The following is a 17,227-nucleotide window of genomic DNA, read 5'->3' as shown; positions in this document are numbered from 1 at the left end:
TGTATAGGATTAATTTTTACTAAGGATTAACCCATTGATAGGGTAATACATGAGTTACTGGATATTGGGGCACAATGGATGAATGTACTAAACATCATACAAGACTAGAATATGTATGAATGTGCTTGTCAATCTATGGTACTCGTTAGTACATCTAAGTACACTATGCCACTTTATGTAGAAATGCTGCTAAGTAGCTCACAATGGTCTGTCTTTCTTGGTATATGTGACTATCTGCTCAATCAAAAAAATAAATCTATAAAAAAAGTAGCATACCAGGACCTCACACTGCAGCATTGCTGAATCTCAGAACCAAAGTATTGTTTCGGCTGCACAACATATCTTCGACGTGATCAACACAATGCTCTGCATCAAGGATTTAAGGTACTTTGTTCAGAGGGGCTAACTGGGCCCATCTAGCCGGGCCATGATCATCATGGTTGGTCTGAAATTATGACTTTGTTTTAGCCTGTCATGACCAGTTATTCCTGGTTGGCGCTGTATGGTTTTAGGTGTAATTCTATAGTTTATTCTTTAAATAATCATACCTAGAGTTCTACTGATTGGATTTGTGTCATTTCGGTCTTGTTTTATTTATTATACTACACTCTAGTTTTCTAATCTACTGTGAGACCCTTTGTGTATGGTGTTTTGACTGTTTTACTGTTTAAAGTGCTGCAAAAATACTTTGCAAATTGCCTTCAAGCTAAGCGTCACTGCTTTGTGAAAAGCTACCAAGGGGCAAGCACAGGTTTATTTGGGGTTTGCTTGTGCCTTACCCTGACAAGAATTGTGGTTGCTGCTTGACCAGGGCTCACACCCCGGTCAACCAACAACCCAATTTCTCACAACCACGATAAATGCACACACTCTTCACACCGTCCTTACTACTTGTTTTTAACTTTCCATTTATGGTCCCCTAAACCTTGAAATAGGGGTATTTAACAAAATCAAGGTCTTAGGAAACATTGTACAGAAGTGGATAGAGACAGTGATAAGAGCAAACTAAGCAATACATTATGCAGATAAAAGAATGTAATTGAAGAATTCAATGGCACACTCATAGAGCAAATTCAGCCATTGATAAAGTGAGAGTTAAGCTGCAATACTACACCACAGCACAGTAAAACGATTTGCAGTTTCCAACAAAAAATGTAGGTCATACCTCCATGCAAATATACACACACCTATGCAGAGACAGCGTTTCCACATATTATGCCTCACATTTTAGGACAGTTTGCAAAACCTTGTAGAAATACAAAACTGTATCATTATCACACCACACATGGGATTACCAGTGGATTTTGCATGTGTGGCTATATTGATCTTAATGAAATCTGTTTCTAATAGTTCTCTATTTACTCTGGGGAGCTAGGAATGCATAAAGTTAATTCACAGCTAATTTAATGTTTCTGTACTAGGAGTATCAGGTTAACGATTTACATACCAGTTCCTAAATTATTTTAGAATACTTTTGCAGCTAACTCTAAATCTCAAGCTTATTTCTATAAAAGGAATGGCGTTATAATCATGAACATAAGAAGCATACTAATACAGTTTCCAGTGCCTCTGACACCCATATTAAGTTAACTCATGGTATTTATCATGGAGGTGTCAGTAGGATCATGAAACCCCAAATTATTAGGAAGAATACCCAGTATTTGGTGGTTAAATAGGGAGTAAAATTCCCTATCCAAATGTTTCTTCTGACTGTGGTTTCCTTTTCATATTTTAATAGATTTCCTTTAACATCCATCCATGGATGATCTCATTTTCCAGTAGGTTGAATGTTAGGGTTTCATTGCAAAAAAGCAAATAATGGATATGGTTGTTGGATTAATTCATACTTCGAAGACCGACTTATTTTATACTTTAAATACGTGTAATGAGTGCATATCTTCTTCTTCAACTTCATGTCTTTGTTTGCTTTCCTGGGTACTACTAGTCTAAAGTCCACTTCCAAATAGAAAGTGTTTGTGTCCAAGAACATTATTTCAGTAGCCTTGTTTGCCAAAAATGAAGGCATGAAATGGTGGTGCATACACGTCCACAGTATTGTCTATTTTCATTTAACATAACTTTAAAATGTAAACAACCTCTATAAACATCGTGTGTGTGACAATCTCTCTCCAACTGCAGCCTTGATGAATACATAGAAATTCATTACGTTAACATTCAACAGAAAAAGTGGGTGCAGCTATTGATTCTTCCCTTCTTCAGAACCATCTAGGATGTTAAAAAGCGTCGTATTATATTGCCAATTAGAATATTCCAAATTAATGAATGAGTTCTTAAAGGAAGTTGTCACAGAAGGTATTACGTAAGTATAGGCTTGGATGGTGTTTTATATATTAATTTCTGTATTCAAAATATATTATGTCCGCAAATTCTCTTCTGTGTAGTGTCCTTGATGTTAGTCAACGAGCATAAAATGTGTGCCCTTAAGTAGAATTTCCTTAAATTACCACTGTTTTCACGAAAACCTGACTTTGATAAGGGTCACCAGAATACTTGGTTAATAATGAATAAATACATTTTGAAGTGCCTGGATGACACGTTTTAGTTTGAAGAAGCATCCAATCGCTTTCTCAAAAAAAAGGATGCTTTCTCTCCCAAAACAAGAAAAGAGACTTTTTTTGCTTAACCCAAGGTTTACTTCAATGCTCTACGAAACAACACTAATGTTTGGCTGAAAAATATGAGCTCGTGTTTGAGTAGACATACAAAGTCATCCCCATACTGCCCGCATTTCAGTATGATAAATAAGCAGAAATCAGAGCTGACAATACAAGCCATCTGGTATTTAAACACAAAGATTTTTTGCAGTAGATACTATTCATTAAGTGAACAAGGGCCTTATAGTATCTGGCTAGACAAATTTAGAGTGGCCTGTGGGGAAGTCCCTTCAGCCACTAGTTTTCAGCTGTGGTGAAGCACCTGTGCGCCTACTGAGTGGTACAAAAACCTGAGAATACGTTAAGAAGGCATTTCAAGCAACCCGTCTGCCACACTTTGCTCTCCGCTGATGACGGCCGAAAGCCAGAAACACGTGTCTGGAGGTACGGCATTCGCTGCACCAACTTATGGTGAAAAACGTTCTACAACGTTACAGCACTTGCTGCACCCATCTATGGTGAAAGACTTTTTGAAATATTATTCAAATTAATTCTAATATCTGCATTAACATGATGCTTTGGGCCTATTCGAGCTGAAATGTAAGACAGGGTGCTCCCTTTTTGGATTGAGTTTTCAGGTGTTGTTAATGGTTTGTAACTGCCAGGATTTACTGTCCATCAAGTCCCTGGGATTTTGTGGATGTTACATTGTTGCAATGTCTTTATGGCACTGCATCTGTAATGGCAAATAAAGTACTTAATTACCATAGTAAAACAAAATTTCAGCACCGTTCAACATTGCAGTATTTACATTTGAGGAAAACAAGCTACCTTCACCTGTCTGTCACTCTTTACTATGTCCGATTTCCTGGAGGGTGGTCACATGCTGTTTAGTCCTTTCTCCTTCTGAGGCATTCTTCACTAGCTGGTGTTGCCCAGCGGGCCTCATCATGCTGTCTCTTTTGTTCGGCTGCTACTCCTTTAAGACCACTATTCATCATCTCTGAGTGTCATGTGGTGTGGGTACAGTCATGCTACCTTCTCTGCTCAACTATCCTCCCACTGGTTGCTCTTTAACATCTCTGAGAGTCCGCCATGCCCTGTCATGTGGCCCACCCCTTCTGCACCACCTTCCTATCAGTCATTCATTACAATCTATGGGTGCTCAGCAGGCCCTCTCAGTCTGCTCTTCCTGCTTCTCCTTGTAGCCATTTGTTACCACTGGCGGAGATACGCACGCTCTGAGCAGTAGGTGTACCCATCATGCCAACAGTTATTTATAGATGTCTGAATTCCTGTCAGGATAAGGCTATCACTATTAAGGTTCCCCTCAATTATTGTAACTGAGCATATTTAGTCCCTGCTCTTTTCAAAGATGGCTACCAAGGTTATGTGCACACAGCAGATGACCTTATTTTAAAAGGTGGACACTGAAGATTACAACTCAAAACCATTGCACTAAAGGTATTACAGTGAGTGAGGATCACGTAGGGGGTCCCATGTAACAGCTAAGCTTAAATACCCAGGGGTCCAAGAGCAAACAACTGGGGTAGCGAGGCGGTTCACAGGTAAAACACACTTCATTGCATATCCTGAATAGTACAGATATGACAAACAGGTACACTCATAAAACAAAATATTTTAACCCAGTCAGAGTTATATTTTCTATATATATACTTGTATATAAGCTACAAAGTGTTTGAACATGTTACCTGATCTCTGGAATACGGAGTATCCACCCTTTGCTTGTCTGAACAGGCTGATAATAGCGTTTTCATTGCGTTCAACTGGAGAAGCATCTCACAAGCCATTGTGTCAAAGAACGTAATATTTGCAAGAGCTGCTGAAGCGAGCAAGCAAACTTCTCCACATGATGCCTCTTGGCACAGTTCTAGGAAGAAAGAATAATGTCTCTTATTTTCATTTTGTTTTGGTATCAATATGCAAATAGTGCCCAAGAAATAGCATCCGTTTGGTAGTAACAGTTCTAACCAAGGTGCAGATTTTCAAAGTAAAGTGTCTCATGGTGGGTTTTATTTTTGTCATTGTAATACTACAAGTGGTAGAATGAAGCAGGAGTGGGGTCTTACTTGCATCAAGCAAAAGGTGAAGGGAGGATGCGTGCATTAAGTCCAACCACTGGCAATTGCTCAGGGTTCTTTTGCCCACAATGCCACCTTAGATTAGATACGGTCATATGTAAATCAGTTGTCATCCTATTCCTATATTGTAGGAGGCTGGCCTGGCTTATAGTGGGCACCTTGTGGTGCTTACACCTTGTGCCAGGTCCAGTTATCCCTTATTAGTGGAATAGAGGTGTTCTAGCAGCTTAGGCTGATAGAGGTAGCTATAGCAGAGCAGCTTAGGCTGAACTAGGAGACATGCAAAGCTCCTACCATACCACTTATATCATAAGAAAACAAAATACTCAGAGTAACTAAAAATAAAGGTACTTTATTTTAGTGACAATATGCCAAAAGTATCTCAGAGGATATATTCCCTTAGGAGGTAAGTATTATACACAAAATATACACACACAAACCAAAGTCAGGTAACTAACAGTTAGAAAAGTAGTGAAAACAATGTAGAATCACAATAGAATGCAATAGGGAGAAATAGGCCTAGGGGCAACACAACCCATATACTCCAAAAGTGGAATGCGAACCACGAATGGACCCCAGGCCTAGTGTAGTGTGTAGGGGTTCGCTGGGAGTGTAAGAAAACACCAAGGATGTCCAAGATACCCCACCCCAACACCCTGAAAAGTAGGAGTAAAGGTATCCTACTACCCCAGAAAGACAGTAAAGTCGAGATAGGGGATTCTGCAAGGACAACAACTGACTGCAAAAACACTGAAGACGGATCCCTGGACCTGAGGACCTTTAAAGGAAGGGGACCAAGTCCAAGAGTCACGCAAGTGTCCGGGGGGGCAGGAGCCCACTAAACCCCGGATGAAGGTGCACAAGGGCTGCCTCCGGGTGGAAAAAGCTGAAGAATCTGCAACAGTGGAAGGTGCCAGGAACTCCTCCTTTGGTCAGAAGATGTCCCACTGAGTGCTGGAGGATGGAGAGTTGTTTCCAAGCAGAAAGACTGCATACAAGCCTGACTAGCTGCAAGAGTTGCAGTTGAGGGTTTTGAGTGCTGCTAGGGCCCAGGAAGGTCGCCCCTTGGAGGGGGAGGGAGAGGGGGCACTCAGCAACACAGAGAGCCCACGCAGAAGCAGGCAGCACCCACAGAAGCACCTGAACAGGCAATTAGAAGATCTGAGAACAATGGTCGACTTAGAGCCACAAAAAGAGGGTCGCACGACGTCAGAGTCCAACTCAGCGAGTTGGGTAACGCAGGACAGAGTGCTGGGGACCTGGGATAGGCTTTGCACGAAGGAAGTCTTGCAAAGGTGCACAGAAGCCCGCGCAGCTGCAGTTCATGCAGTACACAGGACCACTGTCTGGCGTGGGGAGGCAAGGACTTACCTCCACCAAATTTGGACAGAAGGGCCACTGGACTGTCGAAGACACTTGGACCCAGCTCCTGTGTTCCAGGGACCATGCTCGTCAGGATGAGAGGGGACCCAGAGGACCGGTGATGCAGAAATTTGGTGCCTGCGTTAGCAGGGGAAAGATTCCGTCAATCCACAGGAGATTTCTTCTTGGCTTCCAGTGCAGGGTGAAGGCAGACAGCCCTCAGAGCATGCACCACAAGGAAACAGTTGAGAAAGCTGGCAGGATGAGGCGCTACAATGTTGCTGGTAGTCTTCTTGCTACTTTGTTGAGGTTATGCAGGCGTCCTGGAGCAGTCAGCGTTCAATCCTTGGCAGAAGTCGAAGAGGGAAGTGCAGAGGAACTCTGGTGAGCTCTTGCATTCGTTATCTGGTGAGATGCCCACAGGAGAGACCCTAAATAGACCACCGAGGAGGATTGGCTACAGAGAAAGGTAAGCACCTATCAGGAGGGGTCTCTGATGTCACCTGCTGGCACTGGCTACTCAGAGCTGTCCATTGTGCCCTCACACCTCTGTATCCAAGATGGCAGAGGTCTGGGACACACTGGAGGAGCTCTGGGCACCTCCCCTGGGAGGTGCTGGTCAGGGGAGTGGTCACTCCCTTTTCCGTTGTCCAGTTTTGCGCCCTTCAAAGCCCTTCAAAGCATTTCCAGAGGCCAGGAGAGGCTACTCCTCCCGGGCCCTTCGCACCTATTTCCAAAGGGAGAGGGTGTAACACCCTCTCTCAGAGGAAATCCTTTGTTCTGCCTTCCTGGGACCAGGCTGCCCAGGCCCGGGGGGGGCAGAAACCTGTCTGAGGGGTTAGCAGCAGAAGTAGCTGCAGAAGAGACCCCGGAAAGTTAGTTTCGCAGTACCCAGGCTCTATGCTGTAGAACCGCTGATGCATGGAATTGTCACCCCAATACCAGAATGGTATTGGGGTGACAATTCCATGATCCTAGACATGTTATATGGCCATGTTCGGTGTTACCATTGTGACACTACATATAGGTATTGACCTATATGAAGTGCACGCGCACTCACAAAGTCCAGGGAATTTGCCCTGAACAATGTAGGGGCACCTTGGCTAGTGCCAGGGTGCCCACACAATAAGTAACTTTGCACCTAACCTTCACTAAGTGAGGGTTAGATATATAAGTGACTTATAGGTTACTTAAGTGCAGTGTAAAATGGCTGTGAAATAACGTGGAAGTGATTTCACTCAGGCTGCAGTGGCAGTCCTGTGTAAGAATTGTCTGAGCTCCCTATGGGTGGCAAAAGAAATGCTGCAGCCCATAGGTATCTCCTGGAACCCCCAATACCCTTTGTACCTAGGTACCATACACTAGGGAATTATAAGGGTGTTCCAGTGTGCCAATCAGAATTGGTAAAATTGGTCACTAGCCTGCAGTGACAATTTTAAAAGCAGAGAGAGCATAAACACTGAGGTTCTGGTTAGCAGAGCATCAGTGATACAGTTAGGCACCACACAGGGAACACATATAGGACACAAACTTATGAGCACTGGGGTCCTGGCTAGCAGGATCCCAGTGACACATATCAACACACTGACAACATAGGGTTTTCACTATGAGCACTGGGCCCTGGCTAGTAGGATCCTAGTGAGACAGTAAAAACACCCTGACATATACTCACAAACAGGCCAAAAGTGGGGGTAACAAGGCTAGAAAGAGGCTACCTTCCTACATATATTAACAGTTCATCCCCAACCACCAAGCCAGGTCCTCCCTGAACTGAAACCCAAGCAACACAAGACCGATTTCATGTTGATTGCGCTCCTGAGTCAAAGTAGCTTGTTCCAGTGGCCCAGTATGCAAGGAACCAACATCTGGGCATACCTTTGCCCACTTAGTGTGGTACATAAAACACAAAAGGTGATCAGAGGATGCTTTCAATTAGTTTAACCACTAGCAATTGATTAGCGTAGCATTCTAAACCATTGTTCTTTTGCCCACCATACCATCTTAGATTAGACTCAGCCATATGTAAATCAGACTTGATCCTGCTCCAGTAGGACCAGTCTAGCCACAATTGCCAAGCCAGGTCATCTCCGAATCAGAACACAAGCAACCCAAGACAGGTTTTGCCCTGATTGGGGCTCTTCAGTTGGGTGTAGCTTGATTCCACTGGCAAAGTGAGCAAATTACAGACAGTGTCATAGATAAATACAAACCATTTTATTCAGTTGCTAATGTTCTCGTTAATCTCATAAATCTGCTGGGGACATGTAGTGTGGAAAAGGCACATTTCCACATCATGTCTATACCCGCCTCCCTCTTCCAGCTTGTGTAATCAGAAAACGCAGGCCAGAATACATAAACCAACACCGACAGTTCTGAACTGATCCAATGAAATATTACACCAGTGCAGTTCTACAGCAACATTTGAAATATTCTATAGAGACACAATATTGCTTCTGTATTGAAACAGTGCTAATGTCAAATGTTCATGCAGGATTGAAATGTTCCAATACAAAGTTGTCTATCATTAGCACACATTGGCCTGGTAATAGAACAATGTATATAATCTGTGCCCAGGTTTTGAGAGACAAAGTGGTAGTGGTAGACAATGCTACCACTAATGTGACTTGAAACAAGCCTCTGACCCATCAAAGTGATACCATTTATCTGTGCAGGGTCACCTTGGTTAGTAAGTGTGAGGTATAAAATTGAAGTCAAAGGGGGACACACTGATATCTGGGACTAAAAATGTGTTCCATGCATGCAAAGGTCAGGAGCAGGAGGCTTTGTATTTACTTTGGTGTGGCAAAATGTGTTGACAAGCAATGCACCAGATCAGGTTTTAGGGGATGGGAAAATAGTTATGGTGCATCTATCAAGAGGTTCAAGAATGGGACACCCAGCAGGATAGTAGAGATACATACATGGATGGATCCTGCCAGAAAGACATGCCATTTAATGGCTGTCGCAAATTATTAGAAATGCTGAAACAAAACTACATTAAGTGTATAGACCCCATTAAAAGACTGACTTTAGGCTCTGGAAATGCCAGGGCTAGAATTCTGATGATTATCTCCAAAACTAAATAGGTCTGTCACAGTTTTTTGACCCCAGCATTGGTAATGACCATTTGTTAGACATGGCATCCTTGGTGTGGTCTCCCCTAACTTTTTTGCCTGCTGACCTCCTTTTTACTGACTGCATATTTGCTGGCTATAGGACTGTGGGTGCTTTGCCACTGCTGACCAGTGCTAAAGTGCATGTGCTCTTTCCTTAAAACATTGGCTTGACAACAATTGGCATATTTGATTTACTTATAAGTCCCTAGTAAAGTGCACTACATGTGCTCAGGCCCTGTAAATTAAATGCTACTGGTGGGTGTGCAGCACTAATTGTACCGCCCACTTCAGTAGCCCTTCAAATATGTCTCAGACCTGCCGTGCAAAGCCTGTGTGTGCAGTTGCAAACTGCCATGTCGACATGGCAAGTTAACGCTCTTGCCAGGCCCAAACCTTCCTTTTTCATATATGTAAGGCACCCCTAAGGTGGGCCCTACACAGCCCCAAGGGCACAGTGGAGTGTATTTAAAAAGTTGTAAAACATGTACTTTTACTTTTTACATGTCCAGGTATTGAAAAACCCTAAATTATTTTTAACTACTACAAGGCCTATCTCAACCATAGGTTAACATCAGGATAGCCTTATTACCTTTTATAATTGTAATTTGCAGTTGAGAAGAGATAGGTCCCCCAAGTTTGGTGTCTCTGGAACCACAATTTAAAATCACAACTTATGATGATGAAGTCAGATTTTACATTGTAATTCTGAAAATGCCACCTTTAGAAAGTTGCCATTTTCCTACTTTAAATCATCTGCTGGCTTCTGCCTGCCTCTGAATACACATCTGGGTGGGTGACAGCTGTGGTCTTGTGCATTCCCACCAGACAGCCATACTCAAAGGGAGCTTAGGTGTGACTGAGTGACCATCTGCATGTTGATGGCCCATTTTGGGCAGTATGGGAGGGAGGGGCTGACGCACTTGAATGGCCTGTGTCCTGAACCCTCACAAATGGTTACATAACCTCCGGTAATGTGTCTGGAGCCAGGGCCGGGAAGGCAGAGACTTTGTGCACTTCAAAGGCCTGCCTTTGAAGTGCTCCCTTTGAAGTTTACCTCACTTCAAAGACACCACTGGGTATACGAACTCGACTTCTGACCCTACCAAATCAGTACACTTCTGGACCTGAGGCAATTCTGCCAGGAAGAAGGACTGCTATGCTGCTGAAAGGACTGTCACTCTGCTTGATTCTGCTGGACTTTTCTGGACTCCTGCTTTGCTGTGCCTGCCCTGCTGCTCCCCTTGCTTGGGAATTAAAAGGACCAGACCTGCATCTCTACATCCCCAGAGCCAAAGTGGCTCCAAGTGCTTTCTGGCAGCACGCCTGCTCTGAAGTCTTAGGGACGTCAAACACTTCACTCACCCCAGCTATAGCCTCTTGACTCTTCCAACTGCGAGTCCTGAAATGCATTGTACTGCCAATCCAATTCTGGGCTCTTGGAAGTGGGTTCTGCAGATGTTTCTTCACATATGCATGCATCGCCATCACTGTGCCAATCAGAACTGCTGCATCTCTCCTCAACACCAACACATCGCCACACAAACTTCGTGACTCTAAATCAATGCATCACCCTAAGCCCTTATGCATTGCCTTTGTATCGCTCACTGCAGGGCTCAACAACAGCGCATCACTTTCATCGCCTTGGAGTCGCTGATGACACATCCCCGACTGTGCAGATCAGAACCAAAGAACTGCTTGGGCATCACTTCCTCTGCTCTTCACATCAGGTCTTTAACATCAAAACATCCTCCAACCAGAGGTATTTTCTCAGTGGGACAAGGTTGGTCCCTGTATCCGACCTGCACTCCATTGTGGTAGGCTTGACTTTTCAGATTTGACCCAGTCAAGCCCCAGTTGGCGCTTTATGTTTCTAAGCACTATATTTGCGGATACTCTTTAAAAATTAATATCTCAGCTTCTACTGATTGGATGTTTGTTGTTTTGGTCTTGTTTTGTTCATTAAATTAAGATCAATTTTTCTAACCTGGTGTGGATTATATTTATATGGTGTTTTTATTGTTTTTCTGTTCGAAGTGTTGCACAAATACTTTACGGATTGCCTCTTAAGTTAAGCATGCCTGCTTTGTGCCAAGCTACCAGAGGGTGAGCAGAGGTTAATTTAAGGTGTGTATCTGACTTTACCCTGACTAGGATTGTGGTTCCTGCTTGGACCAGAAACCCAATTTCTAACACCATGCCTACTAATTTTTCTCAAAGCTATTCCCGCTTCTGGAGAGAAATGTGCTCACATATACAATGTACATTGCCAAGTATGGCAGCCTTGACAGGGCAGGTCCTTGTTCATTGGCAGGAGGATTTCATGCTGTCACCATGGTGGGTCCATGTTTAACCCCTGCCTACAGCCCTCCCCCCCCACACCCCCCAAAAAGACCAGACCTGTAATGATGGTTTGCAGGGGCGTAGCTTGGTCAGGAAAACTGGGTGGGGGGTTGAGTTTAAAATTTCCCAACAATCACGCTGGCATATTATGTTGATTATTATATGAGAAGTAGCCCAAGAGGGAGGCTTAAGGCTCAGTGGAAAGGGAAAGGAGTGCAGTTTGTGAGGGGGTACTTATAACAAAGTAATTTGTAAAATAACCATATTTTAAGATCTTCAAAACAGAGGCGAGAGTTTGTGTTTGTGTGTGTGTTGTGCGTGCGTGTGTGTTTTTTGAGTGAGTATTTAAAAATCCAAGGTGAAATCCGACAGACAACTTCCCATATCCTGTAGAAAGCTCCTATATCCAACTATTTATGAAAAACATACACTTATTAGGGGATATAACACCCCAAACAGCCCCCTGATGCTACGCCCCTGTATGAAGTTCGTCAAAAGGCACATTTCGGTTTCACCTCGCGAGATAACGCTAAAGTTGTCTGAGATGAGAACATGTTGTAGTTCTCCCCAACTACGCATCACGAAAATGCCTGTTTTTACAAAGATTACAAGGACAGGATTGGTATATTTCATAGGAATTTAATGAGTGCACCATATTCGGTAGGCAACTGATTAAAAAGGTGATTAACATTTAAATGTGCGTTTTCATTCAAACAACTAGGAGAGAAACTTTAGAATCTTTTACAAAATGCAAAAAAAAATCAGCGACAGCTTGATAAAATATCATATTCCAGCAGTCTTCCATCATCTTCTTCTATTAAACCCTTTGTACATAAAGTAAAAGCAAAAAGAATATCAAGCGTCTTTAGAGGGGTCGACTTGTTACAAACACTAACTAGATTGCAAGTATTTTACTGCTCATGCACCATACAAATTCAGGTTACAGTTTGGGAGAAGTATGGGACACTTTTTAAAATACCAGCAAACAAAATATGGCATTCAAATATTATTCTTAGCTATCCCCGTAAATCCACTGGGCGTTTGCGACATATTCCATATGATGGGCGTGGCAACCTGAGAGTATATATTTTACAACTGTTTTTGTTAATAGCCTGTTGATATTTCACACTTTTATATGCACATGATTTACCAGGATATAGGAGGTGAAAAAATCGTGCTGAAAGCGTGAAAGATTTTTACTTCATTCGTTCGTGACAAAATCATCAAGGGTTGCAGATAATTTTAAGCGCCTTGTAAGTACGAAAGAGTTGACTACGAAATGTTACCATTTTAGATAAATATGCGTTACCACCTTTTACACTTCCTCGCCCCAGTCTTGACCCTTGAGGTGAGGTATCAATTTGGAGATAGGAATTGCACTTGTTTCCTTAAATATTTTTTACTTTTCTCCTTTCCATACAACCATAGCTTCCTCCTTCTTACAGAAACACATCCTGTACATACCATGGAAAAAAATGGGAAGCAGGGCCAAAGTGGGAAGGGAAGCGACGACTGGAGGAGGAAGCTGGGATGCTCAATGTTAGAGATTTCCAACAAGAAATCAAGCCTTTGACTGCAAGAACACTTTGGAGGCCACCTAAGATATAGCATTCAATAGGAATTACGATCAGATTATGAACAAAACATTTTTATGGGCACTTGTTAGTGTGAAAATGTTATTGGGGGAAGGGGGTGCGCACAGACCACTGACACTGTTTTGTGTGAAAAACCGGTGCACATCACATAAACGAAGCCTGGGTCTTTTCCATTCAAAACTAAAACCTCACTGTACAAAAATTGCTCACCTATGTTAACCTACCCCGACCCCTAAATGTCCCACCCCCTGACAATACTTAATAATGCACGTCCCTACTTCCTCCTGTGCTGATCTTCACTTGATACCTTTAACCTCCAATTCAGGCTTACTGTACCTCTAAATAACGTAATTTTCTAATGAACCTTAAACTTCCTGCCTTTTCTAGGTGCAAGCTTGCCCACCCATTCCCTTTCAGCCTGGATTGTGGCTGTCAACAACAACAACAATAACATTTGCTAAACCCTGCCAACTTTTGGGTCAACCACCTCTGCACCTGCTTCAAAGCGACAATGTAAACATAACCCTCCTCCCTGCGCACCTGCTTTAGGATAAAGCCTGCCAGAAAGAAGCACATCCAATTAATAAACCTCCCAAAGCCATAAATAAGGAGTAGGTGGGGAGCAGGGGCAATTTTTCTAACCTGTTACCAGCCACTGTGTCACTTAAAGACTAAATGGTGGCTGGTAACTAAAATGGCTGCCTTTTATATGTGGGCTGTACAAACAGGGGAGTAGCTACAGGGGAAAGGTGGAGTGCCATACCCCCAATACATGGATTTTCTGATAAATAGTTGGGTACACATGCTTCGAGTCATGTATGGTGAGATGTCTGCCGGTTTTCACCAGGAATTTTTACAAAGATGCAGAAAAAAACACACACACACTCTGTCCCTCTCAGTTTTTAAAGCTGTCAAAAATATTGGTAATTTGACAAAATATTGAGTTTCCCTCACTTAGCACATCTACCAATTGCATTTGTCTCTCTTTTCACAGCCTCCTTAGGGACCTGCCATGCACCCTGCTAGCCATATAATGTATTTAAACATTATGGCCCTCATTATGACATTGGTGGTAAATCCCACTTACAGCCATGCTGACTGCCAGCAACATACTGCCACGACGGCGGATATCCATTCACCATATTATGACACGCACACACCAATCCATCACTATACAACCACACACACAACTCCGCCACACCAAAGGTCAGTGATAAACTGGTGGTACCAAAACCCACACCGTTACGCCAACAGAGCAACGCCCACCACATTATGACCCACGAATCACCACAGCGGACATTTAATGGCGGTAAACCATTGGCGGTACATACCGCTGCGCTCAAAATACACACACACATACAAAAAGACACCCCATTGGACAATTCAAACTACACACACTTGACCACCATACACACACACCACACCCATACCACTATAAAACACATACACAGATTACCCACAACCCTTTACCATTACAAACCATTGCGGCGAGAAAGACACCACGACCACAGACAAGACCTGAGACACACACCACCTACACCTATACACCATCCACGCACCTCACAAGACACACCCCAACACATCACCCTACACACCCTCACCAACACTAATCACACAACACCCATGGCACCACAAAGACACCCCCGATTCTCAGAGGAGGAGCTAAGGATCATGGTGGAGGAAATCATCACGGTAGAGCCACAGCTATTTAGAGCACAGGTGCAGCAGATATCCATTGCTAGGAAGATGGAGCTATGGCAGAGGATTGTGGACAAGGTCAATGCAATGAGACAGCACCCCAGAACAAGGGATGACATCAAGAAAATGTGGAACGACCTACTGGGGAGGGTGCGTTCCACTGCAGCAAGACACCAACTAGCTGTACCGAGGACTGGTGGTGGACCCCCAACTCCCCAACTCCTCTCCCACAACTAACAGCATAGGAGGAGCAAGTCTTGGCAATCATGCATCCGGGGGTGCCTGGCCAGAGTAGCAGGAGGACTGGACTCTGGTAAGTCAACTCTATACTACTACTACCCCCCTACCTGCATGCCATCACATACCCCATCCTCACTCCCATCACTCACCTCCATCCCACACACCCCACCATCACAACGCACTCATCCCAATGCCAAGCCCTGCATGCACCATCAATGCATGGACACCACTCACAGCCCTGCATGGACACCTATCACTAAAGCATGCATACTAGAGAGAATCAGCTAGCCCACCACATACCAACTCACACAAGTGAAAGCTGCCAGGGCAAATACAACCAAAGGGGGCAACCCACCCATGCACAATATGTCACACACAGAAACAATAACACTGCCTTCACATCCCCACAGGTACCCCAGCCAATGTCACTGGAGAAGAGGTGCCAGCACTATCCAGCCCCCCCACAGAAGCGGCCCACAGTGATGACAGCGACTCTGCTCGCCTGTATCTGGAAGACCAACGTGGCCCATCAGGGACCTCTGGACAGTCGGTTACTCAGGCACAGTCACACACCACCACAGAGCCTCCTCCATCAGGAAACACCACCACAGCACCCACTCAGTGTACCCATACCTCTGTCCCCAGGACTCGTCAATCAGCAGTGTGTCCACCACAACAGGGGCCCCAGGGCACACCTCGCCCCCAAGACAATCAGGGACCTGGGTCAGTGGGCACACGGTTCAGGGGACAGAGGCACAGGACAACCGGGAAGCTGGGAGGACTACTGTGCACCAGGGGGAGGACAGGCCCAGGTAACCGACTCTCCAGGAGGCACTCACCGAGATCCTGGGAGCATACCAACATTTCCAGGATACGCTGGGCCAGATCCTGGACAATGTGCAGGAGAACAGGCAGCTGCAGGAGGGACAGTACCAGGGGATCAGGGAGGTCTTAAAGGCCATTAACACCACCCTGGTCTCCATTGCAGGGGTGCTGGAAGAAATGGCCAACATTATGAGGGAGGCAGTCTTACAACAGCGGACATCTTAACAACCATGCCCCTGCCACTAGCCAGACATCTTAACAACCTTCCACCTCCGCTGCCGCTAGTGGACAGGAGGCCCCGCCACAGGAACAACAGGCCACCAGCACCCCTCCCCTGCAGAAGGAGAACCACCCCTCGAACATTCCCTGAGATCTAGGCAGAAGCCAGAGACTATTGCCAAGACCCCCGCCAGGAGACTCTCCTGATTGTGACCCTTGTGTCCCACTCTGTCACGCTGTCCACCTTGAACTGCCATTGCTCCCCTTCCTATGCCCACTTGGATAATGACCCTGTGCTACAAACAGACTTGAACAATACCCTGGACTTTTCTCCATCATCACCCTAGCCCTTTGCACTTTCCCCTTTTCTTCTTAATACTGCAATAAACACACTTTGAAAAAATACATGTATGGAGTATGTCAAATGATTTGAGTATGTATTCGTTTAACAAGGTTCAAACATTGCAAATCAACTATACAGTAATGTGCACATTGGATAGACCTGTACTTGGCTGCAGTGAAAACACCAGGAGCGATAGTGGGGCACTAACATCTGCAAAAAGAGTTGCAAAGGGTACAGTGAGTGGGCATAGAAGTGGGAAATAACAGCCTGCCAGTGACAATGTTAAACAAAAAAATGACAATGAAATGTGAAGTTACACTGTCTTACCTGTGTGTCATTGGAAATATTGTTGAATCACTGCAGTTCTGTTGTCCTCATCCTCATCCTCTGCCTCCTCATCATCACTGTCCACAGGGTCCACTGCTGCCACACTTCCATCTCCAGCCTCCTCCTCCTGCAGAAAAGGCACATGGCATCTCAAGGCAAGGATATGCAACATGCAGCATGCCACGATTATCTGGCAGACATTCTTGGGTGAGTAGTAGAGAGATCCACCTGTTAAATAGAGGCTCCGAAACCTGGCCTTCAGGAGGCCAAACATACGTTCAATGATCCTTCTTGTTCGCCCAGGTGCCTCATTGTAACGTTCCTTTGCCCTTGTCCTGGGATTCCTCACAGGGGTCAGTAGCCATGATAGGTTTGGGTAATCAGAGTCACCTGCAAATATTGAGGGACAACAGTTAGCCACACACTATCCAATATGGCACACACC

General features: G+C 44.4%; 1 protein-coding gene across 3 annotated transcripts in view; it reads right to left on the bottom strand.

Annotated features, from left to right (window-relative positions):
* INSC (INSC spindle orientation adaptor protein) overlaps positions 1 to 17,227 on the bottom strand; it is a 1,473,234-nt gene that overhangs the window by 124,262 nt on the left and 1,331,745 nt on the right. For all 3 annotated transcript variants that reach the window (XM_069223704.1, XM_069223703.1, XM_069223702.1), the window contains exon 9: positions 4,328 to 4,506. In XM_069223704.1, the coding sequence (XP_069079805.1) occupies positions 4,328 to 4,506 (179 nt within the window). The remainder of the gene's footprint in view (positions 1 to 4,327; positions 4,507 to 17,227) is intronic.

This window comes from Pleurodeles waltl, chromosome 3_1 (assembly GCF_031143425.1).
Source record: "Pleurodeles waltl isolate 20211129_DDA chromosome 3_1, aPleWal1.hap1.20221129, whole genome shotgun sequence".
In the NCBI taxonomy this organism is placed as follows: domain Eukaryota; kingdom Metazoa; phylum Chordata; class Amphibia; order Caudata; family Salamandridae; genus Pleurodeles; species Pleurodeles waltl.
The sequence above is the reverse complement of the archived record's forward strand: the minus strand, read 5'-3'. Positions and strand labels throughout refer to the sequence as shown.